This window comes from Porites lutea, chromosome 11 (genome assembly GCF_958299795.1).
Source record: "Porites lutea chromosome 11, jaPorLute2.1, whole genome shotgun sequence".
Lineage (NCBI taxonomy): Eukaryota > Metazoa > Cnidaria > Anthozoa > Scleractinia > Poritidae > Porites > Porites lutea.
The window spans coordinates 51229-78307 of NC_133211.1; the positions used below are offsets into that span (position 1 = coordinate 51229).

The 27079-nt window shown below is 38.6% G+C and overlaps 2 protein-coding genes across 2 annotated transcripts in view; one reads left to right on the forward strand and one right to left on the reverse strand.

Annotated features, from left to right (window-relative positions):
* The window catches only part of LOC140951704 (2-aminoethanethiol dioxygenase-like), a 32089-nt gene extending 30106 nt beyond the window's left edge, over positions 1–1983 (reverse strand). The window contains exon 1 of the mRNA XM_073401018.1: positions 1834–1983. Within this exon, the coding sequence (XP_073257119.1) occupies positions 1834–1935 (102 nt within the window). The 5' untranslated portion in view covers positions 1936–1983. The remainder of the gene's footprint in view (positions 1–1833) is intronic.
* A 122-nt stretch (positions 1984–2105) lies between these two features.
* The window catches only part of LOC140951609 (replication protein A 70 kDa DNA-binding subunit-like), a 31923-nt gene continuing 6949 nt past the window's right edge, over positions 2106–27079 (forward strand). Inside the window, exons 1-21 of the mRNA XM_073400896.1 lie at positions 2106–2227; positions 2424–2480; positions 6311–6366; positions 7112–7146; positions 7273–7381; positions 8683–8828; positions 9777–9842; positions 11727–11784; positions 12516–12593; positions 12914–13016; positions 13115–13183; positions 13444–13545; positions 13847–13934; positions 14801–14868; positions 16410–16481; positions 17287–17362; positions 22806–22887; positions 24023–24090; positions 24171–24232; positions 24817–24879; positions 26777–26890. Coding sequence (XP_073256997.1) covers positions 2204–2227; positions 2424–2480; positions 6311–6366; positions 7112–7146; positions 7273–7381; positions 8683–8828; positions 9777–9842; positions 11727–11784; positions 12516–12593; positions 12914–13016; positions 13115–13183; positions 13444–13545; positions 13847–13934; positions 14801–14868; positions 16410–16481; positions 17287–17362; positions 22806–22887; positions 24023–24090; positions 24171–24232; positions 24817–24879; positions 26777–26890 — 1596 coding nt within the window. The 5' untranslated portion in view covers positions 2106–2203. The remainder of the gene's footprint in view (positions 2228–2423; positions 2481–6310; positions 6367–7111; positions 7147–7272; positions 7382–8682; positions 8829–9776; positions 9843–11726; positions 11785–12515; positions 12594–12913; positions 13017–13114; positions 13184–13443; positions 13546–13846; positions 13935–14800; positions 14869–16409; positions 16482–17286; positions 17363–22805; positions 22888–24022; positions 24091–24170; positions 24233–24816; positions 24880–26776; positions 26891–27079) is intronic.

Here is a 27079-nt window from a genome sequence, read left to right on the forward strand (position 1 = left end):
ATTTTGACCATTCGCTTCAAATTAACTGCGGAAATTGAGATAACAAAACATATGTTTTGTGTCCTACTTTGCAGACGAGGACGTGTATCGGCATTTTGAAAAGCATAATTATGTTCTTTCATTCATTTATTACCATGGAATATGCGTTTACATTGTTTTTTCACTGTTAATAGCTCAGTTAATGCAGCTGGCGATCATCTTGCCGGCGGAAGTTTCAAGGAAAAGGAATAAAATGAAAGACCTTTCCCAGTGATTACGTAGTCAGCCTCTGTGGTGTAGTGGTTAAATGTAGTCGCGTCAAGTCGAAGGTGCCGGGTTTGAGTCCTACCGAATTATTTATTCCTACTTTCTTTTTTTTTCCCGTTTTTTTCTATAAATGTATAGCTAAATAACTGTTACTTAATAAAGTGCAAAAAACAGCAAGAAAAGTATTGTGTTTCCAGAGAAAATATCGTGCACCGTATATTAAATATATGGATAAACAATCTGAATTTCTATTATTTCCTACAATTTACTGTGGGAAAACCAGAGTTGATAACCACTTGATCATTTTCTAAACAACGTTCCCACGAGTTCTTTCTATAGACTGATAGAAATTATTCTAGTACTTTCCAACATGTAAATAGGACATTCAATGTCATTTTTGATTCTTTTAAGTCTCACTGCCTAACTAATTCCAGTATCAACAGAATGTGCCGCAGCATTACTATCTTTTAGATACCCTAGTAATAAACTTTAAACATAGATGTTAGCATCTTAATTCACCCTCAGTCTACTTTTTCCATTTGAATCATCAGGGTTTCCTGTCACCCCTGGCAACCAGAAATCTTAGTTTTTACATTAAAAACATGTGCTGTGAACTAGTAAGGCCAGAATGTTTGGCTCCCTATATACTTCTCTTTGAGTACAGCCTTAATTTCAACATTTTATATGCTTCAAACTTTATGCTCCTGCTGCTGCTGTCATAATGCTTTCACAAACTTCAATGCAGGATAATAAATTGGCTTCAGTGTAAACAAGGATAGGGACTGATAAGAGACTTTTACATGTAGATCGAAATTTATAAAAGAATACAGTAGTAGATGCATTGGCCGGCCTGAAAGTATTTGAAATTTTCATAGAATTCACAAACAATAAATGCATTTCACTTACATAAGCCTCCAACGCAGCATCTAAACAAATAAGGTTTTCTTGGCAGTGTAAATGGTAAAACATATGTAATCAAACACCACCACCCTAGTTTTATTCACTTAAACAATTTTTTATAGACAAAAAATAGTGCTAAATATATTTCATTGGTTGAAACAACTGAGGAAACTTAACCAGTGATCGCGAAACGTGGTAATCCGTTAAAATGGAGGTTACATTGGTGAGATATAATGTATAAGCCTAAATAGCACAATTACCAGTAACACTAACACATGACCACGAATATCGTCGGTGAAAAGCGTGTTTTCGTTTATCGTTTCTCTCAGTTTACAAGGCAGAAAAATCAGAAAACAACTCCAAAGGAAAGAATGCCATTGAACTCACACCCAAACACGGCACTTGAAACGCGAAACGTTCCGTTTTATGTCGTGTAATTATTTGTTCGGCGAAAAACAGAACAGCAAGAAACACACGTGTCACTTTTCACTCTTTAAAAAATCAACTATTTCCGGCGATATTTTCCCCTGAGATTCTTTCGCTGAATGTTAAATCCAATTCGCCGGTATGACTTAGCTTATTACAATAAACAAAACACGCATGACAAAATGTGCGTGCGTATCGTCATGAAAACGGAACACATACACTTCACAAAATATTCTTAAATATCATTATGACATGACTTACCAGTGTTTTTAACCTTTCAAAGTTTGAGGGAAATGCTGCTGTATCTCCAGCCACAAACGTTGCCAGCGCTTGTCTTCCAATTCTTTGGATAAGCGGAGCCATTTTTGTCGCCACTCATAAATTTTCCTGCTTCAACAACCTTTCACCACACCTAGTACTCAGACCGCTGCCGGTCGCTCACGGCCGGCCATCCTTGTATGACCGCATTTTTTTGGGTCAGCAGTAGAAATTTTAAGAGTATGTTCTACTATCAACACTATATGATTGTTACACCACGTACCTACCGTGCTAAGGACAAAATTGGCGCGAGAATCTCACTGCTCGGTCTGTTTCCTTGTATTTTTCACGATTTTTGAATTCGAAAGAGGCGATGTTGACTGAAGGAGCAGTACAGGTATATTTCTTCTTTTAATTTTTGACTTTTTCCTTATTTTGCCGTCGTTTCATGTCGAAGCACATTTGAAGTGGCTTTTTAATACTGTCAAGTTTTCCCGCGAAAAATTCGGTGTTCGGATATAATAAACACTGTATAAACGAATTTAAGGTCAGAATTAACTAAAAATGCTTCTACTTTGATGTTGTTTTTACAGGACATCTTAATCCGGCCCTCTGAAGAACATCCTCATGGGCCAGTTTTTCAAATCTTGGTAAGTTCTTTATAATAGGTTCAGCTCAACCGTCTAGATCAGACAATCCTCTGCAAAATAAATCAGCGAACAAAAGTGCACGAGGAACTTTGGCAGTCGAAAATAAACACAAATATATCGGCTTAAGGCTGGAATTCACCGGAATTCACCGGTGATGGAATAATCACAAACTGCACCTTAACAAAAAAGGTATTGCTATTTTAGCTAGTAATTTCGTAAATAATATTGTTCGTTGACATGATTCCTATTCAACAACTGTGGCGACACCTAATTCCACCACCACAACTAGTGCCAGGAGCAATTCGAATCCTGATTTTATATTTTCCAAGGGTCGTGGGTTTAAAATGGCTAGCTTAAATATTACAAGTCTATTGAAACATATAGATGAACTTCGTATCATATTAGATGGTCAACCCATTGATTTATTGTTTTTACTGTATATTAATGACCTACCTAATTGCTTGCATTTTTCACAACCTAGAATGTATACCGATGACACCAGCCTAACCTATGCCAGCGCAGATTTAAAACTCATAAATGACTGCGTTAACGATGATTTAAACAAGGTGTATATATGGCTACCGGCTAACAAACTGACCCTTAACTTGACTAAAACTGAGTTTATGTTAGTTGGGTCAAGGCAGAAGCTATCAAAGCTTTCTGAAACTCCTTCTTTTATGATAAACGACCATCCCGTGATGCAAGTGTCAACGGCAAAATCTCTTGGAGTGCATATTGACCAAAACTTAAGCTGGGAATGCCACATACAGAGTATTTGTAAAAAGATTGCTTCTGCTTTGGGTGCAATTAAAAGAATACGACATCTTATTCCTTTTAATGTATTAATTAATGTTTACGACAGTTTAATTCAACGGCATTTGGATTACTGTAATGTCGTATGGAGCAACTGCGGCATTGGTCTTTCCGATAAGCTGCAGAGGGTCCAAAATCGTGCAGCCCATATTCTAATGCCCGCTAATTCTGATTGTAATGTGGACGATTTGTTCCTGGCACTGGGTTGGCGTAAGCTTAAACACCAAAGACAAGAATAAAACTGTACATGGGATGACTCCCAACTATCTAACATCTAAATTTGTATCTCGTGACGAAATAACTTCTTATTGATTGAGGAATACTGAAAATAAATTAGTCCTTCCACTGCCCTGTACCAATTATTTAAAGAAAAGTTTCTCCTATAGCGGAGCGAAGCTGTGGAACAGCCTATCCCGTGATTTAAGATCTGTAGATTCTTTACATGATTTTAAACGCAAACTGTGTTGCAACAGTTTTGAATGAGATCATACATTAATACAGTTTTACACGGCATCCTTGAAAAGCAGCTTTTATTTGTAAGTAGCTAGGTAGTTAAAATTTTATGAATATATTTTTAATCAGAGTTAGTTTAGTTAGGTGTTATAGATCTTAGATTTTTTGTACATGCTGAAGGAATTTTAACCGTGTTTAAATAAAGTTATCTATCTATCTATCTATCTATCTAAGTGTTAGACTCTTAACGTTAATCCGAACTGCAGTGCGTAATGATTTACTGACAACAGTGCTTTGACCCCTTTTATGACTCTGCTGCTGTAACCTATGGGGGAAACTAGGCTGTTGCAGCTGCAAGCAGAAGTGGAAGAATTAAGCGAATCACAATACTAACCTGTGAATACAGCCTTCTAAATTTCTTTCTCCTTGCTGCTAGACATGTTTTGTGGAAGAGATGTCTGTGATTTGCCCTAGCGGCAAGGAGCTAGTAGAGACTGCTTTATTGACACCTACCATACCACATGGGAACAAACACTATTGTTGGTCTTTTATTCTTTCGATCCTGTTTCTGAGTCCAAGAATCAGGACAACATTGTATGCAATGAAATCATACCAATTCTTGCTACACCAGTGCTGATGTTCAATGATGAGCATTGGGCAAAACACTTTTTATGTTCCTTGTCCAGGTAATATAACATTTAATCCTGCTGAACGAAGAGAAACATTAATTTGGGGAGAGACATGTGTATCGATCTCTTGAAACTTTTGGATGAGAAGTGGGGAAGTTCGGTATCAGTAGTTATTGTAAAGTAGACATGTTTTACTTAGAAAATGACACAAATCAGCATAATTCTGTAACTTTGCATTAATTCTGAAAATACTTTTGGAGAATATTTTGGATTTCAGCTTTTCAGATAGTATTTGTGACCTTGTTTGGGAAGACATATACTAACCATATTCTGTTAAATAGCCTAGACTGTTAGCTATATGTTAGTCATCTGTTAGGCAGATCAATGAAAACCGTTTAGAGGCATTTGGCAATCCGTTTACAACTCACGCATATCTGTTAGAGGCGTTAATCAATTCATTAGCATCTGATCTGAACCCATTAAAACGTTAGCCGTATCTGTAAGTGATGGTCAATCCGTTGATGTCTACCTGAAATAGTCTCTTGTAGAAGTTCCAATAATATGGGTCTGTAACACTGTTGCTTTAGAAAAGTTATTTTGTAAGAACTTGTAACTAACATTTTAAGGTTTCCTTTCGAACAGTTTTCACCATTTCTCATGTGGTGGTGTCAGGGCTGAAAATAATGGACAGTAGGTTGCCGGTCATGATTTTTTAGCCCGGGCGAACTTTGATTCTGGCCAGTCAAATAATGAATGCTATAATTTTTTTTTGCCCAAAGAATATCGAATTATGCTGGCAATAGATCGTTATTACTACATTGACGTTCACATTTTTGACAACAAGTTGGTGAAAAATGCATTCACACGTTGTAGAGTTCCTTTCCGTGGTTTTCGCACGTTTTAATGTTCGTTCTACCTTGAGTATTATCGTATGGCGGTGTCTGAAGTCTCTAAGGGTAAAAAGTGAAGCGTACATCCTTTTCAAACACTCAAGGTTCAGGAAATAGAATGCATATACAGTTCAACAAACTTTGGGAATTACGAAAAAAAAAATTAATTTGGGTTATTTCACAAAATCTGCACACATTTGTCTTGCGTTGATGTTCAGAAATGACCATCTGTGAAACTTGATCTTTTTCCTGCCTGGCACGTGATTGAAAGTCTCCTCCTCAAAGAGGAATCTTCACTAATATTTTCGGGAAAGAAGTTGATTTGCATTATAGCCTCCCACTAATGAGGCAGGAACGCATGATGAACCCCTAAAAATGTCTGCGGGGGAGGCTAGATTTGCATTGGCGAGAAGTTTCTTCCACAAACAGCGTGTTTATCATCAGAAGTCAATAAATGTACAGCTTTCATTTGGGTCATTGCGGAACATTTTATCGCAAAGGGCTCAAATATCAACAAAAATTTGCAAAAAGTTGTTTACAAGAACGAGAATCTAGCGCCGAGATCAATGATGACCTTCCCTCTTGGTTAGCTTAACTTTTTATCAGACTATTCTGGAATTGAGTCTGCAAACGAGATTCATGTTCGACATAAAAGAAAGTATTATTAATTGATGCGCTAACATAGCTATCTGTCAGTTTTCTAATGGCTAAAGGATTACAGTTAGTGTTCATCTTCCCAAATAAGGTCACAGTTAAAGTGTCTTAGGTTTGGTGTTTCTTATTAAACATACATCTCAATTTACATTCAATTGAATTAGTAGACAGCAAGAATTACTACAGCCTTTTATTTGTGACCAGTATTATTAGTATTAATTGCAATAAATATCTGTAAAATGAATTGAAACGTGGAAAGCTAAGATCTCTTAAAACTTGTAAATTTTACTGGATTATGACACTTACTGCTAAAGGAAACAAGAAACTAACTTTGTTCACCAGTGTATATTACAGACAACTACATTTAAGATTATCATGTTGTTTCCTGTAGGGAATAAAAAAGATCCAGACAAAAAGCAATGAAGGATCAGGGAGTGACCGTTACAGGTAAATAAATAATCATTGCTTCACAAGCTGTCTGTACATTTTTGTGTTAAATACTTTGTTTTATGTACAGTTTTACAAAATGTCCCTCCTCTAGAAAAGGTTCTCTTTTTATTTTCTGAAGCGTGAAGACTAAGAAAAATAGCTTTAAAGGAGGCAAATGGCAAAGGGTTTTCAGCATTGTCCAAATAAAGTATTATAATGTTGTGGCAACTTTCTGCAGACAAGAGGGTTTGTTAAGATTATTTGACTGTATAAAAACACAACCGCTGTGAGTGATCTCCCAAGAGGAAAGTCAAAGAAATGAAAGATATCAGGTAGAGCAGAGAAAACAGGGTTAATGACATTACTGCTCACCCACTCGCCAGTGTGAGTGAGACCTGTTGGGCAGATGGAAATATTTGTAGATTACACCCCATGGTTTTGTGAGGGAAATTTTCATCTTCAGGAAAGCTGTAACTGCTTTTCCTGATCTCTTTTGTTTCTTTGAATTTCTCCCTGGTAGATTGCTCTTAGCTCTTATAAAACCTTGCTTGCAAAAAGTGTTTCACCTATTTCATTCAGCTAGGGACAATGATGACTCAATATGAATTCACTCCATTTCAGCCAAATTAGAAATACATTCAGCATTCCAAATAATTATTGAAAGACATCACTCACGAGAGAACATGATGAGAGAACCTTCTTAGGCCATATCTGTAACTTAGCTCTAAGATTAATGGCAACTTTACTTGTGTTTATCATGCAGGCTTGTGCTTTCAGATGGGATCCATCTTCATACCTGTAAGTATTTTGTTATTAGCTTCCGTTGTTGATAGGGGCTTAATACTTCATAAGATCATTCAGATCATAATTAAGCCAAGTATTGCAATTGAAAGTTACCGTATGCTTTTGTATTATTTCACACAGCGGCTATGCTTGCAACACAGCTCAATCATCTGGTCCTATCTCAGGAAATTGAAGTCAAAGCTGTCATTAGACTGGACAAGTATATCTGTAATATCATCCAAGAAACAAGGTAATAATGTTAGCTATTGTGTCATCAGTAACCAAGGCTGTGCTCTAGTAGAGCCCAGTGGTCCCTGGTGCCTAACTTTTGTTCTCGGCCGACTAGAAAATCTTAACTTTTTCATAGAAATCATATGCTGGGCACCTGGATTTCACAAATTCAGAGCACTGGGCTCCCTTCAATTTTTCTTAGAGCACAGCCTTGGTAACCTTCATAGGTCCATAATTAACAAACCTATACAAGGAATGCTCAATTTAGCACCCTTCTGAAATGAGTTCTTACCTTGTATTGAGCACCCTAGTTCAGGCTAAATATGTTAATGAAGTGTTCTTCCCCAAGTTGAAATTCTTCAAAAAAGAGCCCCTGTCCCAACCCTCCTTAAGGAATATACGATAATGAGTACGGAGGTATCTCTATAAATTCAAAATGAATCATAACAAGTAAAATTACGAGGGAGGAGTTACACATTTTGAGGACATCAAACGGTTAGATGTCAAAGATAGACCTTAGGACTCTGAGATCAGTTATTTTTTCTTAAAAGTTTTGACCTTGATGGTTAAGTATTGATGATCACTTAAAAGAGAATGCTCTGGAGGTATTTCACATTTTGAAGGTGTAAATTGGGTTAAATGTTTTATTTTCCTTTTTGTACCAGTAAGTCATTGCAGTACTATTTGTTGGCCCCATTACTAAATAACTGAAACAAATAAATCAAATAATAAGCATAATGCATCAGTCAATTCCAGCTGCGCCCAGCCCCCAGTCCCCATCCCCGGGAAAAATGGTAATGCCTGGGGGTTAGCTGAAGGGGGGGGGGGCGGGGGTGGGGGGCTAGGCGCAGCTGGAATTGACTGATGCATATATAACAGGGTCAAGAATCCCAGCTGACTTGAGATGATCCAGTGAGCTCTTTACAAGTGTTGTCGAGAATTTGAACTCAGGCCTACTGTAAAACAAATCCAGCTAATTGTCAGAGTGAGACTTGAACTGGAGACCTCTGGACCGCAAGGTCAACACTCTTACAACTCAGCTTTGCGATCTTTTCTCGCCAACTGGAGAAAAATGCAATTGTTTTGCACTTTCAGTACATGTTGATTGTAAAGCATGCCAAGCATAATTGGGAAAATAAGTTAAGAAATTGAAATTAGTACAAAATAAGCCATTGTTTGTGAACTCAATCTCATCTCAATTTGCCCTCTGTTCCCTTTGAATCAACTTGAAACTCAACTGAAGCTTGTAACTCAGTAAACAGCCAATCTCTGACTTTCAAGATACTTAGTTATTCTCATGTTATTTTTCTTCCTTCACAGAAAGGTGCTTATTGTGATGGAATTAACTGTGCTTAAACCTGCAAGTGAAGTGATGGGTAAGATCGGTGACCCTAAGCCCTTTAATACAGATTCTGCACAAAAGCAGCCTCAACAGAATGGCAATGGACCCCAGCATAACACCTCAGGTAGGTTTACAATAATTGTAATAACAATTCAGTTACGCCTGTTAATTTGATGATGTCAGAAATGCTGTAATTCTTTATGTACATGTGCTGTTGGTTGCTTCCATGACATTGACTGAAAAAGATCCAAGTAACATTTCTGAGAATTAAAGCAATAACTTCCTTGTAATAGGGATTTTTTACAGTTAAACATTTACTGCAAACAGCTACCTTTTCTAGTTGACAATACTTTATCTCAGCAGATACACATACATTCCCTTTTATATAAGGTCTGTACATTATTACCACCTGCTGTAGGGGCGGATCCAAGTTTTCTCTTAGGAGAGCAGGGTGCACCACTCAGGAATGATGTAACTGACTGGTGACATAAACCAATTTTAATACAGAGTCCCAGTAGTGTTAGAAAGCTGCAGGTCATCTCAGGGGGAAGGGGTGTACACCCCCTGCACCCTCCCCCTAGGTCCGCCTCTGTGCTACCTACCTACTATCACCAAGGTGGCCATTCAAGTGCTCTTACAAAGAGTAACTGTATAATGTTAACATGCAGTCAGGTTGCTTTCCAACCAACAGGTCAGTTAATTGTCCTATTCCAATCAACTGAGCAGTAACAGAACAAAAAACAATGCTACGAACATTGTTCAGACCCAATGATGTAAGAGTAATGTAAGAGCTGACTTGCTCATACTAAAAAAATAAACATAACAGATGATACCAAAATGTCAACTGCAGAGCAGTTTTGTCGCTTTGTATTGCATGCAGAGATACAAATAAATGAGAAATGAGTGGTGTTTGTAAAAATTTTAAACCACTTTGAAAATTTCATACTAGTTTGAAAAATTTAAACCAGTTTAAAAAAATTCAAACCAAAGAAAAAATCTGAACTGCAACATATATAATGTCTATACAATCTGAAATGAGTAAAAGTGTTGCAAACCTTTATTTTACATGCAGGTTCAACTGGCCAGCAACAAAATCCAGTACAAAGACCAGTGCAGGGATTTGCACAGCAACCCAAGGGTAAGGTGTTATGTGAATGAAGAGGGACATAGATCCATTTTTTTGAAACATTATTAGTCAATAACACAGGTGACGCTGTTTTCTGTATTATTTATTCTAAATAAAAACCTCCTTTTCTGATTGGCTCAGTTCCCTTGGCTAATTCTTCACAGCCAGCTACCCTTGAGCAAATTCAGTAGATGTTTGCTGATATCTGTACAACTGATGTCATTCGTACCGATGTTGAAAGAAAAAGGGAGAGAAGAAGGCTTGTTGGGTCAGCTGTTTTGGAGGGGTTGGAGAAAAAGGTGGAAGATTTACATGAAGAGGAATTACATTAAGCTGAACTGCTGCCTAAAAACATTAGCAAGAATAGCAAACATGCCACTAAACAGATGATAACTACTTTTTGAAGAATGCCTGCTAGAATACACACCCATTAAAACTTGCTGAGGAACAGGAAATAAAGCATGTGAGTGAAAGAAAAACTCGGCTTTAGTGGATGGTGTTATCTGCCGAGCCAAAAACCCTCTGAGATGTGCTTAACCCATTCGCTCCTGGAGATTTTGCCGAAAAACGCGTTTTGAAGCTAGTCCAGTGGTTTTCTGGTCACTATCATGCTATAAAGAGCTAAAACTTACCCCAAACCGGTTTACAGGTCGTACACTTCATGGCCTTCTGATCCAGATGCAAAATATCAGCTTGCGAAGTTCGGGCATGCGCAGAAAGCAAAATTTCGACAGTTTTTGGGTTTAAAAGTGACACAGCAGTCTTGACTTTTACTTTTCGCTTTCTCTCCTCCCCTCTTTTTTCGCTTTTCTTGCCTCATTTTTTTTTTCTCTTGCTGGACATTTAGTAGGCTTCATTTTGGTGGGAATAGTTTTTAGGAAAGCTTTTAGGATCTTAGGATTAGGTGAAAGGGAAGGTAGGTGGGCAATGGAACAAGATTTTCATGGAGATTTTCAGGTCAATGTTACATGGTTTTTTGCCTCTTTCTCCGGCGTCCTTGACTGAATTGTGCTCATTCTGGTATGGTTTGAAAGATCTCTTCACTCTGCACAAGTTAGTGGAAAAAGTTGTCCTTGACCGTTAAAACTGATGACGTCACAAAGGGTAGAAAGGACGTGGATCCGCACGGGCGGTTCAGGGGCGAATGGGTTAATCAAAAAACCTAAAAATGGCATTTTACCAACTTTTTCACCTGATTTGACATGGAATAGACAGATTTGGTTGTTTTATCCTGAAAAGTGGATTTTTTTCAAAAAGTTTAGTACTTTGCTTAACCCATTCGCTCCTGGAGATTTTGCCGAAAAACGCGTTTTGAAGCTACAATCAGGGACAAAAGTAGTTGACACAGTTGTTTAAAACGGGTGCTTTTAACAAACATTTCATTCATTTATTATTTCATTCTTTTTAAACGCCGTAAATCCCCTCACCCCCCGAATCAATGTTGTCTGAAGTAAAAAAAAGACTTGAGGGTCCAAAATTCAACATTGATTTTGGGGGCAAGGGGTTGGGGTAGACAGGGGAAGGGGATGAGTATATCCACTATGCAAAAAGGGGCCATTTTACGGAACTGTGTCAACACTTTTGTCCCTCATTGTAGTCCAGTGGTTTTCTGGTCACTATCGTGCTATAAAGAGCTAAAACTTACCCCAAACCGGTTTACAGGTCGTACACTTCATGGCCTTCTGATCCAGATGCAAAATATCAGCTTGCGAAGTTCGGGCATGCGCAGAAAGCAAAATTTAGACATATGACTAAGCTTTCATGTAATATGCCAACCATCATATTTGCTGAGGATAAACACACTCCATTATCTATTTCATTTTTCATATCATATGAAAGCCAAATCCAATGATAATTAAATTGCTGAGAATGAATGTCTGTCACTTTTTATGTCAGGTGGACCAGCAGGTGGACACCCCAGGGGGGGTGGGCTGGCATCTGCTACATATGGAAGGTACATGTACTTATCTGTTTGCTGTGGTCTTTAAGTTTTTACTCTTATAAAGAGGTACTTCATTTCATATGCATTTCAAGGGACACATGTCCTTGTTACTAAGTAACAAGTCTTGTCTTGATCATTGTTACCATATTTGTTTGCCAGTGGATATTTCAAACATGCTCTTGGTGCTACAATTGGGATTTTGATTCCCCTACTCAGACCGAAAATTTGTAGTTTATTAATAAGACTACTATGCTTAATCCTACTTTATTTATTAAGTAATGATAAAAATAATAATAATACTTTAATCTTTAATGAGGAAGTCAACTTCACTGACTAAGTGGTTTACAGCGGGGTCCTCACAAATTCCATATTTTTGTAGAACTTGCATGTACATGTACTGGCAGGGAGCTGTGAATAAGGGTTGGGGACGAGTGATTTTCCCTGGCTACTATGAATGTGACCTGTGGCTACTTTCACTGAAAAAAAAACAATGGAAATAATACCAGTAGATCAGAACTAGCTAACTGTTTGGTTCCTCACCAGTACTAAGTGTAGGACATCCCTGTACTGTCAAATAACAGCAATATAACTAATTCCTATATTTTCAATTTCTCACCTACTAACTACATACACCTGGTAGCTTGAACTCTTAGTGACATGAGCCCTGTACTGTCTTCTCCTTTGTGTAAGACTGTGTATAGGAAATTGAGAAAAACATTCAGCTTATTTACTCTCTGTTTCAGTAATCAGCCAATGGCTCGTGGAGGAGAGCAATCCAGAGCAGTCTACCCAATCAGTTCACTTACACCATATCAAAACAGGTGAGATCTATTAATAGTAATTTTTATTTCACTTAAAAATTTACTTTGCATTTTATGAAAGTTTAGCGTGACTTCATAGAACCAAAAGGAGATATCTAAGTGCTTCCAAGCTGAAAACATTTTACAAAAAGTGTGAGATTTTTAGATGTATTATTACAACCATTTTATTGTTGTATAAGTATCATCAGTCCTCTAGTATACTGTATTACATGATCCTACGAGCATTGAATTCTTGCTGTCCAAACATGCTGCCTAAAGGAAGAAGCTAAGGAAGCTGATACTTCTCTGTAACTGAAAAGAGTTTTTAATTTTCTTAACAGATGGACCATCCGTGCACGTGTCACTAGCAAGTCAAATGTTCGTACATGGAGCAACTCTAAAGGAGAGGGGCGTCTCTTTAATGTTGACCTAGTAGACGAGTCGGTTAGTTTTTTGTTCTTTGCAATTCCAGTTAAACAGTTCTCACCGAGAGAAGGGTCTTCTGGGTAGAAATGAAGCTAATAGTGTTTCATTTCATACAGGGAGAAATAAAAGCAACTGGATTTAATGATGCTGTGGACAAGTTTTATGAACTTTTGGAAGTGAATAAGGTTTGTCAAAACTTTTGGCATAATGTTGTACCATGTAAAATCTGTTCTTATGTTAAACTAGAATTTTCTTTGTATTCTATGAATAAATAGGCATAGGAAAGAAGTAAGTACAATTTTTTTGTCGTTTATCAGTTTGTTTTATCTGGCAATGAAAAATAAGTTAACTGGATGCCAATGTTTTTATACTGTAGTATATCACAGTTAGCCGCAACATTTTAAATTGCTTGATGACTTTTTGTTTTCTTTCATTATTTATTAAGGTGTTTTATATCTCCAAATGCTCAATAAGGATGGCAACCAAATATTCGTCCCTGAAGAACAGATATGAAATGTATCTTGGCAATGACAGCAACATTGAACTGGTAAGAATAATAGCTTTTCAGTTTTCAATCCTCTGTCCTCCGTTTTGTGAGATAGTTTGAGCCCTTACAGAACACAGTTACATTGGCTGTGTGATGGTTAAATCCTAGAGAAATAGTTGTAATAACGATTGCAATATAAGCACATTTTGTAGCAACAACTCACGTTAGACCCTTTATTCAAGTCTATATATTAACTCGGCCTTCTTGGGGCAGCAAATCTGGCTTGTGGATGGTGATTATGAAAATAGACATAAACAAGCAAAAGCCTGACTCATTGTGTTACATTTCTGTATTTTTTTAGTGCAATGACCCATGTGACTTGCCATATATGCAGTATAACTTTGTCAACATTGGTGACTTAAGCAATTGCAATGGAGATGACATTGTTGGTAAGATTGACGTGAATTTACTTTCTTACTTTCAGGGTGCATCATAGAAAATATGCAATTTTGACAATCTACCTTGACTTGTAGAATTAGCAGGGTAGTGAAAAAAGGTTTTTCAACTTGAAAAGTAGGTTTACTGCTGTGAAGACACTCAAAAGAGGACATGTCAAAATCTTGTGATTAAAGGGGACTAAATTAAGCTTTTTCTTCACCACCACCACCCTGCTGAATTATCTTTTAAAACATCTTTTAAGTAAATTCTGTTGATATAACCTCAAGCAATACAAGGACTCCAGTCTCTGCACAGGTATTTTTGTTCCAAATGGCCTTAAAATGCTTGACTAGTAGTGTAATTCATACTGATTTGATTCTTATATCTCACAGAAAGCATTGACATTTTAGGGACCTTAAGATCCAATGATGGCAATGACAATGAGAATGTCAAAAAAGCAATAGCTTTATTTATGCAAAGCAACAGCCCTTCACTGCAGCACACCATTTTTATACATTTCTTCAATGTTGCTGTGTGACGTGAAGTTTCACATTTTGTAGAGGACGTGAACAAGCCACGCAAAACTTTCTTTCTCTTTGTGAAGTTGGATATGGTAGGAATACAACTCAAGAAGAGTCCACCTAAATTAGTGAGGTCAAACAATATAAATTGCGATGGGCAGATTTAAAAAATACAAATCCACTTTTGAAATGACGTTTTCACTGATATCAGCATTGTCTCATCTTAAGGTTGCTTTTGTTAGTCCAACATTGTAATTGGAGGAGTGTTTATTCAAGTGGAAGACATACACTGCCCTCATTATTTAGAATAATTTTTCTTTTCTATGAATAGAATAATATTTCTTTTTTTATGACAGATATTCTTGGCGTTGTCATCAACATTGATGATGTCAGTCAGATAACCACAAGAGCAACTAACAGACAGGTAAAGTAGGGAGCTGAAATTTAGCTTTACTGATGACCAGCTTCAAAGAGCCAACTCTAAAATCTGCTTGATGTTCATTGCCTTTGGCTCAGAGCAGGGGCTAAATCACATAACCTTATCAAGAATATATGATTGACAAAGGAGTCATCTTTGGCTTGTTATTTTGTGTCAAGGCTACAGCCCATTAAGTGCCAGAGATTGCTAAGATATTTTGCTCCTGGGTGACTAAAATTTTAAACAAGGAGCACACAGGATTGCCTAAAACTTGTGATTCTTACTGCAATAGCCTCCATGCCTACTTCCAATGAAGGGATGGATGACAGAATTCCCTGCTCATTTTGTGCATTTGAAGCAAAAACGTACAACATAGTCTAACATGATTGTGTTCATCGACTGTAGGCAAAACATTTTTGCTGATATAAGTAATTGGACAAGCACTTTTCTGGAAATTCGAGACTTGAATGAATCGAGTTTCGAGCATTTCTTCTTTAAGTTTATTGATCGATGGGCTCCTAGAAAAATGGCTGTGGCTCCTACCTTTTCATTTTAGGAGCCCTTCAGTCCCGGGGGGGGGGGGGGTACTCCCTTATAAGGGCTTAATGAGGACGTGCGGCCAGCCAGGGTATGTTTTTCGGGATTTTTGTCTTAAAGAGGGTATTGATTTTGTCAGTTTTTGTCATAAACAGGGTATCTTTTCTTAGACAGAAGCCCATAACCCTGTTCTTAGACGGTAAAGAGCCTGCGCTTATGTTCTACCAATGTCTTAAACTGGGTATCAAAAATTGGAATTCTGCCTCAAACAGGGTGGGAAAATCAGCGATTTTTGTCTTAAACAGGGTCAGGGTATGAGGGGCTGAGCCACACCTCCCCCACCAAGGATATATCGAGTACCCCCCGGGCCTTCAGTCTCCCAAAAGTCTTTCTTAGGTAGCAGCCTTGTGTGCCTTTTTAAGTTTCCTGTTGGACATTTGTTTGAGAGATGTTTGGCTTGCATGTGTAGAAAACTCTCATTTTAGTTAGAGTACTACTGAATGCAGTTTGATATTGAATTGACTGGAGAAATTTGCTTTGATGCCATAAAATGTTTCTTTCTTTATTTATCTTAAAACAAGAACATGGTCAAGTTGCTTTTTAGAAGTGCAATGCGTCAATTCTTAAACAGATATGTCTATGTTGTCACACGATTTACATATCAAGCTTGAGGCAGTTTCTATTCAGAAAGTTAGTGCTTAATGGGTAAAGTTTGTGCGGACTCACCAGCAAGATTTCAAACCAACTGATACATAAGTGAATGAATATTAGATAAAGCACTTTTTCTTTGACTGTGGAAAAAGCTCAATAGTGCGGACTGAAGTTTCTCCAAATATGGATGTTATTATTCAAATACATGGTGGTTAGGAGCTGAACTGTTTGTTATGTATGTTTGGCTAATGCAGAGTAAAATATGAAACCACCAAATTAGAACCAATTTAGGGGGAGAACCTAAAGAGAATAGCACCATTTATTTGTTATTCATCTCTTCGTGTATGAATTGTGCTCAGGTATCCAAGAGAGACATAACTTTATTGGACAGATCAGAGAAAAGTGTCAGAGCCACCTTGTGGGGAGAAACTGTGAGTATTGAGTAGAACCGAGGAAAAAAGACCACTATTTTTAAGTGATAAAATCGTATCAACCCACAGAAATGTGTCATTTTTATCGTAAGATATGATGTCTACCATTAGTACATAATTTTGACAATGAGGTAACCAGTGTCCATAAAATGGGGTTAATGATATATGAGAGTTTGTAACTCAGGACAACTCAAGACACAGGAAAGTGTCCGTTTTCTGTCTTAACCAGTGCATATATTTAAAATTTTAGGGTTTTTTTTGGAGAAAATATATCTGCCTTAACTGTATTTTATACACAGATCAGGGTGTTCAAAGTGGAGTACCACTGTATCAATTTTTCTGTGCAAAACCAATCCAACAAGAGGTTTAAAACCTTGTATTTTACAGTGACCATGCTTGTTGTGGTGGGGTGGGGGGTGTGGGAGGGATTGGTCCACATGTCACACCTCTCCCTGTTAAATTTTGTGTAACTTTTGCTTTGAATATGGTCAATATTTGTTGATCATTTGAATCGCTAAAATATTGTTTCATTTCTGTGTTTTATTCTCACTTAATATCACGAGTATTAAATTTCGCGATTTGGGAAAAACTGCGAAATTTAATACTCGCGAAATATGAAAATCCCTAAAAATGACTAAAAATTCGCTAAAAATCCCGATAAATCCCTATAAATCGTGAAATTAAATACTCACGAAATATGGCTCATGATTTTTCGCAAAATGTTATACACGCGAAATTAACTGGGAGTAAGGTAGATACCGCTTTCAACTTCGCTGAAGTACTTTTTTTACTTGTTTCCGTACAGGCTGAGAAATTTGAACAATACATGGGAAAAAATCCTGTTCTTGCATTAAAAGGAGTCAAAGTATCAGAGTTTGGAGGTAGATATTATGATTATTTTATTGGTTAAGCGGCTTGTCGTTTATTACCTGTGAAGGGGGAGGGTGTGGCCATTTTAAGAAAGCGTAGAAGATTTTCAAACTGACCCCTCAGTTCATCCTAGCTTTTTATAAATGACCCCCCATAAATTTTACGTCATTGTGAAAGTGACCCCAACCCGATTGCTGTGGAAACTATGGATTTTCTTGCTACAAAACATGCCGAAGTTCAACATATACTTTATCTACAGTCGTGTTTATAGAGTGTTTTCACTCACGTAGCCAGCATCTATAAGAAAAGAAATCTTTTGCATAAGAAAAGAGTTCAACTCCCAGAGGACTGGTTTGGGACACCAACATGGCCACCGTTCCATTGTTTTGGGACACCATTATGGCCGCCGTGAGGTCATGTGAAAACACTTTATATGATTAGCGTTAACTATTTGCGACTGTTTCATTCAATTTAAATTCACGCGCGTCACTGCTTTGTACTACTTTCAGGAAATTTATTAAAATCCCCATCCCCCTCCCCCTCCCACAAGTTATGCTCCGTTATCTGAAAATGACCACACAAAACCATTCAGGATTTTGAAAATGACACTGCAGCAAAATGGCCGGTTCCCTCCCACATATAACAGAGAGCTTTAGATTTACGGACGAAAACGACATTGAACACAGGCGGCCCAAGCTCGGTGCATAAATTACCGCGAGTTTTGATACTGTTTTGCATATTACGAACGATTTTCAAAAAGATTTGTATGAGAAATTCAATATTGCTAAACCGTAGAAATATAGGCATAAATATAGAAATGAATTGTAGTTACGTAAGCTTGGGCCTGTTGTTGCTCTTTCTGTGTAACCTGGGCTCAATTCATGGCCATTTTATACTTTTTACGGCTCGTTTTTTGTTCTGTGTTGTTTTCCTTCATAAAGCAAAGCAAGGCAGGGTGACTGTGTGCAACTCACAAATCTCTCCCGCGTCAAACAACAGCGCACCGATTCATATCTCTTCCCCTCGTCATATAATAGGTATTGCGATGTGTTTTTTGTGGGAAATGTTTTTGAAAGTTTTTGGTTCTGGGCAATCCGACTTGCGCTCAGGAACCTCGATAACTACGTGTTGTGTGGTGAAAGCGAACATGGACTTGTCTTAGGGGATCCTGGTAATGAATATTGAATAACAAAACATGGATCTTCCTACTCTTCCTACCCCCTGAGTCTACTGATATCGCGTGAGCGGTGTTTGGAATTATCCAACTGGATGAACGTTTATAAAATGTTCGCGTTCACTGCGCAACACGTAGTCATCGAAGTTCCTCAGCGCAGTCGCATTGCCTATTTAAAAACTTTCAAAAAAATTTCCCACATTAAACACATCGCAATACCCATGACAAGAGGAAGTTATAAGAGACTGACCTGGCCTGAAGGATTTGGCGCTTTCATGGTGAATCGGTGCGCTGTTCTTTGATGCGGGAGAGATTTTGAGTTGAGACTGCACACAGTCACCTGCCTTGTTTCGCTTTATATAGGAAAACAACACCGACAAACAACGAGCCGCAAAACGTATAAAATGGCCATGAATTGAGCCCAGGTTACACAGAAAGAGCAACAACAGGTCCAAGTTTCCGTGAGAACAATTTATTTCTATATTTATGCCTACACTTCTGGTTAACAACAACCTTCGTAATATGCAAAGCAGTATCGAAAGTCGCGGTAATTTAAACATCGAGCTTGGGCCGCCTGTGGATTGAACTTAACGTTTTTGTGCATGTTCTAAAACAAGACACCCCGGAAAGCTTCATTTTCCTGTTTTTCTCGAAAAAAGTTAGTACGGTCACTTATACTGAAGGAGGTTAAGCCCTTTCCCGACAACAAAATGATAAAACTTCTTACATTTGATAGGGGTCTTAATAACTTGTTCCCGCCACTATGACAGTCTCGCTAAAACACGTAGTATATCTCGTTTTCCCGCCAAAATGACTCTGGTTCACGCGTGAGCAGTACTCAGTATTGAGAAAGTCTCGTACTCGTATTCGTCTTGCGTAGTCCCTAGGAAGACCTTAGACCTCAACCAGGTTAGCGTCCAGCGTTTTTAGTGAAAAGAAGGGTTTGCGTGGGTTCGCGAGCTCATAAATGTTGGTCTCGGTCATTCTTATTTAAGGATTTTCTAGTCCCTAGGCCTCATTATTCCCCGCTTCCAAGCGTTACGGGTCACGTGGTCCAAGGATTGACCAAGAGGGACTGGAAAAACGCCCCACAGGGCAAGTTGTCGTTCTCGTCTCAGAATCTAAAGCTCTCTAATAAAGGCCTTACCCCTAATGATGATGATGATAGAACAACCTGAAAATGACATTTATTGTCTGTTTGCTGGTTTCACTCGGACAAATGCTCTTGGAAATGGCTCAGTTAAAATATGAAATATGCGACAATTCAACACTTTCTACTCATAAGACAGGGGTGATTAATTGTACAATAATTAGCATGCAGTTGTCTTACTTATAGGGCTTTAAATAACCACCAGTCAACCAAGAATGTACAGTGCACAATGGGTCAAATCCTTTGATGGCTGGTCCGATCATACTGTCCATTAGGAAAAATAGCCGAGCCGCATGTTGGGAAAGAACGCGAACTAATGTCTATTTCTGTCCAATATATCAGATAAAATAGTAAAACATCAACATTACTATCCACATCTGGGCGTTTCTTCTTTTTCTTTCCTCTATACTGCAGGAGCGTAGCTTCCACGATTAGCTGCGCGCTTAATCCGCTTATTTTTTATCCGAAATCTTATGATGTTCTGTTTTCCGCCTTACGCGCGCTAACGCAATTTCTAGATTTACCTAGCCCCAGGAAACGCCTAAGTTCTTCTTTAAAATCCCTTACGTTGGGCGCTTCTCAGTCACGGCACAGAGGAGGATACGAAAACTTGCTAACCGGTTATGTAAACCTGTTGATTTAAGGTTAGTCTTTACTACTTTCAAAGTCAGGAATCTTTTTAATGTGAAAGATGCTGTTCCTGAGGGGCTACGCACGCGTGTGGTCTATAAATTTTCGTGTGCAAGTTGTAATGCTTGTTATGTCGGTGAAACCAGCCGACACTTCTCCACGCGAGTGCGCGAGCACTTACTTTCAGACAGGTCTTCGAACGTTTTTAAACATCTGCAGAGTTCAGAGTTTTGTATAGCATCCTGCACACCGGATTGCTTCGAGATCCTGGACTCTGCAGCCACTAAGTACCAGGTGAAGCTTAAGGAATCCATGTTTATAAAATGGGAGAAGCCCGATCTTAACCAGCAGGTGAAACACATTAACCTGACTCTCTCCCTGTAAAGAACTAAGCGTCACTCATTTAATTTTGTTTTAGTACGCAATATTGACAACGCAATGTAACGAACTTTGTAAGATCGCGCGCGCTTTAAATTCAACGGCGATTTCAAAATATATAACACTGAAGATGACGGATGTACCGTCGAAACATGTCTGGAAAATTAAAGAAAGTTGTTATGTTTATACGACTAACTAGAAAATTCTTTGTAACGAAAGCTAGGGCACACGCGAAAGCGCCACGCAATTTAGTTACTAAAAGTTTTTTTGTGTTTGCAGTAAGTTGACGCAAGTTTCTGTCAATTCCTATTTCAAGAAGCAAATTTTCCTTGTTGTAGTGACTTTAAAGACATATTCAAGTTCTCATGATGTTCATGAAAGTTAAGAAGTTAAAAGAAATAAACATCATTGAACTCGTCTTCAGAAATTACTGGAACGATAAGAAGTCCCATAGGATTGTTGCACCAGCTGGCATGTTACGTGGGAGCGAACGCGGTAAACACAATGTTTGCCGTGTTCGCTCCCACTTAGCATACAGCCTGTGCGACAATCCTTAGGGGCCTCTACTAGCAGAATATCTAACAGCCGTTACTCTGTTCGTTTGCACGGTGTAAGCCCTGTTCGTTCAACGTTTTTTCCCCACCTTCATTATAATTTTTCTTGTGACAGTTTGTTTCGTGCGGTATTTGTCGTGTATTTCTATCTCTTTTACGTACCACAGTTTACAAGGGTTTTGAGGTTGGCTTTTGATCTCTTCTCAGTAGGAAAGTTTGTTCTCGTGCTATTAGTCTTTTGTTCTCAGTGAGATTTTCCTCTGGACGCCCGTTCGCTTGGTATTGTGCTGTTAAATTTTGCCGTCTTTTCTGCCCAATTTTCGGTTTCACTTAGTAGTTCTTTTTACATTTGCAATCTTGTTTTTTTTGTGGAGTTTGTGTGTTTGTTAGTTTCCTCTAATGAAATAACCTACAGAAGATCAAGAGAAGATTGATACTGTGTAGACGAACTAAACTGTGGAAAGGCGGAGAGAACCCCAGGAGCTCTGGAAACATAGTTGAGACTAATAAGGTTTTGCGCCAAGAGGCCAACAAACACACAAAGTCAGTGAAAAAATTTAAGACTATTGATGTAAAAACGAGTTCTTAAATAGCTTTAAATGATACTGAAAATTAAAATTATGTGAAAGACGGCTAAACGAAACTGCACACCATTTTTTCTGAATGACGAGCACCCAATGTGGTTAGAGCGCCACTTCACTGGTATCGCAGTTTCAAGACTGGAATCCCAGCAAGCCTGAATTTTCTCAGGCTTTCGTTTCACAACCGAGGATCTTCTTTTTCTTTATTTGGTGACCTAAGTAGACTTGCAAGACCGAACGAAGTGGCGTATTGAAAAGCGCTTATGGATAAGCGAGACTTACAGCATACGATAAGCTGTTTTAACGGAAGAGGTTATAGGGCAACACCAAACACTTAACAAACAAACTGACACGCGGAAAAGTTTTAAAAATACAAGACTAAAACCGCAGGAACAAACTGTTGCCTGGAAGCACTGATCTTTTAAGATAGACAGATTCTGTACCATACGAACAAACAGACCTCCGGACAAGTGTTAAGAAGAGACGACTAATACCTTGTAAACAAATTGCCGTAAGGAAAAGCGGTGGAAAAAAGGCCAAATAGCTATTATTTAGTGACGTAGTGAACCCGTGCAAACGAACAGAGTAATCGCTGTGACGTGAGAAAGAAAAACGCGGAGAAGAATGTGGATGGTGATGCTAATGTTTAGCGTTATTCTCTATGATATTCTGACAATAGACAGTTTGCTTTCTGTCGCGCAGGCTAGACTTCTTCCAGTCCTCCTTTTCTCCTAAAAGCCGTCGAATTCCTATCCCAACCAGGACGTTTGCAAACACGTCTACTCGTAGCCCGCATCCGTAGATTTTTTAATCAAGTAATGATCGGAGAAAATGAAACGCCATCCAAGGATTTGACCCGCGGACAATACCCATTTTTCACCAGACATTGTCAGTTGACCGACCGATTTTTTGAAGCCCTGTAGTCTGTTCACAAGTTCTTTTTGTCTGAGATGTGAATAACAGAGTTGTGCTTTTGCTGGTTTCCAGGTCGTTCTTTGTCAATCATGAATTCTACAAACATGATGGTTGATCCAATGGATCTCAAGGAGGCACACACTCTACGGGGATGGTAAAGTTGCCAAATATTTGCCTTTTTCTTGTATCCCTCTTTCAGTAGGTCCCAGTTGTTCAAAAACTGGATAATTCTATCCACCGTGTAAATCTCTATCTTCTGGATAGCGCAGTTGGTTTCCTTAATATTGACTTAAAGCAAGGACAACGTAATTTTTTCCCGCCACCCGTCAATGCGTCTAATTAAGATACCACGACAGCGACAGCGGTTAAAACGTCGCTCTCTGATAAAAAGTGAATTCGCATTCTTTCAAACTTGTTCGCGATTATCACAAGTCGCTAAACTTGTCAAATGTAGGCGAACCCAAAACCATATTCAGAAGTTAAGTTCAGAAGGGGAAAAGCTCATTATCGTCATGATTTCGTTTGTTTTGTTCCTCCATAAAGGTGATGTTACACAGGACGATTCGCAACCACGATTTTTAGCGCAACGCAGCATTACAACACTGTTGCGACAATGTTTTGAATTTTTCTAACATTGTTCCACCATTGCTACGCTGTGTTGCGCTAAAAATCTTTAGCTGATGTTACACGAGACGATTCGTAACGACGATTTTTAGCGCAACACTGAGTTGCAGCATTGTTGCGACATTGTTTCGAATGATTACAACATTGTTCTAACATTACAACGCTGTGTGGCGCTAAAAATCGTTGTTGCGAATCGTTCCGTAAAACGTGAAATTAGGCATTTTCATGTCGAGGTCGTGCAGTGGTGGCGAAAAAAAGTAGAAAAAGCAATAAAGGGGATGTTAAAAGAGATGATTCAAGTCAACAACTTTGCACTTGCATGTTAAGATGATGTTGCACGAGACGATTCGCAACGACGATTTTTAGCGCAACACAGCGTTGCTATATTGTTGCGACATTGTTTCGAATGGTTACAACATTGTTCCAGCATTGCAACGCTGTGTTGCGCTAAAAATCGTCGTTGCGAATCGTCTCGCGCAACATCATCCTAAGATGCACTTGCAAAGTCGTTGATTTGCTAATTAAAGGTGGTGTTACACGGGACGATTCGCAAGGACGATTTTTAGCGCAACAGAGCGTTGCAGTGTTGCGGTAGATTTCCAGGTGGCGGAGTATTCTCTAGTCTCTTTGATTTCCAATAAGGATTTCTTCCTTTTCTTTTTCAGGTACTTGAATGTTGGAAAAGATTCATCTGTCGAGTCAGTGTCTGCGCAGAGATCAGATGGTGCTATCGGTAAGAATTTTATGTTAAGTATTATATACCATTTCTTACCTTCTGAATAGAAAAATAACGAATTGTCTTGTTATGTTTAGGCTCTGGAACTTTTAAGACATTGATGCAGATCAAGACAGAACAACTTGGAATGGGAGAAAAGGTATTAACAGGACTTAATAACTCTTAATAAATCCATTACACTTAGCCTGTAATTCCTTTTCATGTGGCTACATTGACATTTGGGAGCCTTAGCAACAACGGCTGCGACAGCAATGAGAACAGAAAAAGGAATAAGGCACCGGACGAATTTTAGAGCGGCTGAAAAATTTGGGCGCACACTTCGTTCTTATGGGACCGTGCAATATTTTTGTTCTGTTCGTGTGAACGAAACACCTTAGCTAAACACGAATTTCAACCGGTCGAAAACGTAGCCTTTTTTGAGCATAGCAACAACTCTTCAAGTGCATCACTTTTTATGGTCCATTTCGTTGCCGTCACAACGACTACAACGTGAAAATTGAGGACGTTATCACAGGACGACGAATTCAATTTTTTCTCGTCTAGACTTAGGTTCGGTCCTCAAGAATTCAGTTCCTGGGAAATTTAGTGACAATGGTCATTTTATGGGGGTTGTATAATGTAACAATCGCTGCTAAGTTATAAAATACGCGAAGACTTTTTAATATTAACGTTCTTGCTAAAGATCCCTATTCTTAGCTTGTATCCCTTCCTCCTCGTTTGTAGCCGGATTATCTCTCTGCTAAAGCGACTGCTGTATTTTACAAGAAAGACAATTGCTTATACAAGGTAAGAAAACATTCTTGGATATGACTGATACGTGAATACCTAGCGGCGGTTCACGGAATTAAAACCTAATCAACAACCTTACCTAGATTGGATGCGCTAATACATATGTAGACATGTACTCTATAAAAAACGAGCAGTAGTGTATTATCAGGTTTAAAAACTCAGGCGAAGCCACGAGGTTTTAGACCTGATGGTAAACGGCCGCGAGTTTTTTGATCGGCTTCAAAATCTCTGATATAGATTAACTCATTCGAGCACTATTATTTAGATCTGGGGTTATTTTGGTCTGAAAAAAATTGCTTTAAGTTACTTTTAACTTCAAAACTTGCTTTGACTCGATCTATGTAAAGTTCCCATATCGATAACATTTGTCAATACCTCGGTAGTTTTAGAATGTGAAGGGTTGTTATTTGTTCCAGCAGATCATATTGTCGTGGGACGTTTTTTCTAATCTTTAGACACTGGTTTCACTTTTTTTTTCGCATAACGTGGTGTTTTTTTGTGTTGCGGAAACCACGGTTGGTCAGCTATTTTCTTTTGTTGTGGGTATTGTAATAATGAATATAAGAATTTCATATATTTCAACTGCTGAATGAGAAATAAATGGAGAGAAGATCCTTGCAGTTAAAGTCGAAACTTATCCAGTTGGGAAGAGAAAAGAAAATCATGCAGACTTGCCGGGACTTCCAATACCGATACCTCGACGATACCGGTGCAGCGCTCTAACCATTGTCTTTTCAATCTTTTGTGTCGGTTGCATCTAAGCGTGTACACGTGGGCAAAAGACATGTTCTAATTGGGTGCAAACGTGACATGTTTTGGCGCCAAACATTCGAAGTTTGGAGTAGGAAGGTGTTGTCGACTTGATTTGTTTTCGTTCAACAAAATATTCGTTGCAAGAATTACGTTAAGAATAATTTCTGGAGGGAAGTTTGCTGTTTCTCTGTGCTTTTTCTCTGAGCGAGAAATATGCCTGAAAATTGAGAAAATTTAAAGATGAGCGTAACGCGCTGTTAAACAATTTTTTTACCTTTGGTGCGACAGTTTGTCTTCACGGCTGTCAAACTTTTAATGTTTGGCGGCAAAACACGACATGTCTGGCACTCTATTAGAACACGTTTTTTTGTCTCGTGTCCACGCTTAGATGCCGACGGTATTTTTGGTGATAGCACCCATCCGCATCATCAAAAAGCTACAATAATTTGCGACATCTTTCGCCATTTTCTCCAGCTTTGTCTGCCTTCTGCTGTCGGCAAACATCTTCTAATTTGGTCAATACGAGCTGGTTATTTAACAATCATTCGTCAAGCCCGAATGGCCTCTGAGTCAATAGCCCATTCAGCCTCCGGCCTCATGGGCTATTGACTCAGAGGCCATGAGGGCGAGAGGAATAATTGTTTTAGTAAAATCCAACTAGTTGGTCAAAAATATCGCGACAAAACAACTCTAGCTAGCAAAACCCGATTCAGCTGCCATTGTTTTGGTTTTCAAAGCCGGCGCTTTTCCCTACTAGAGGGCTATAACATATAGCCTAGTAGTAGCTCAACCAATCAGAACGCAGCATTGATAATAGACCACTAGTTGGATTTTACTAATAAGAATTAGCTGGGAGATTCAAGCCAGTCATAAGCGGAGAAATCAGTGTTGAATTACGTTTGGCAGACTCTGAGATAGGCGAGGCAACATGTGGCGGGTCACCCCACTTATCCTGTAAACGTGATCAAATTAAAATGAGAGATTATATGGACAGGCGGGTTACCCCACCTAAGAGGGTTACCTCAGCTACCTGGGGTCCCCCACCTCCATGTAAACAGGCCCTAAATGATTGGTAGTTACATCTTACTGTGAATGTCCGTTACATCAGACTAGCAACGAGTGGTTTTTGTTTTGTTTTCAGGCTTGTCCTACTGCAGATTGTAACAAGAAACTTATTGAAGAAGGAGACGGCAATTACCGCTGTGAAAAGTGCAACAGAAGTTTCCCTAACTTCCAGTATCGCCTGATTTTATCGGTGAGAGATGGTCATTCATTCATTAACTTTGCAGCTTTTTAATTTGTTGACGCATTTACACGTGCGTTTTACCTCATGAGTGTCCTTGACAAGTGTCGACTTTGGTCGTGTGAATAGCGAACACCTTTTCTGTGACAATTCAATCTGTGGATAACACTAAAGTCGTGCAAAGTTTATGCCCCTTCAGGA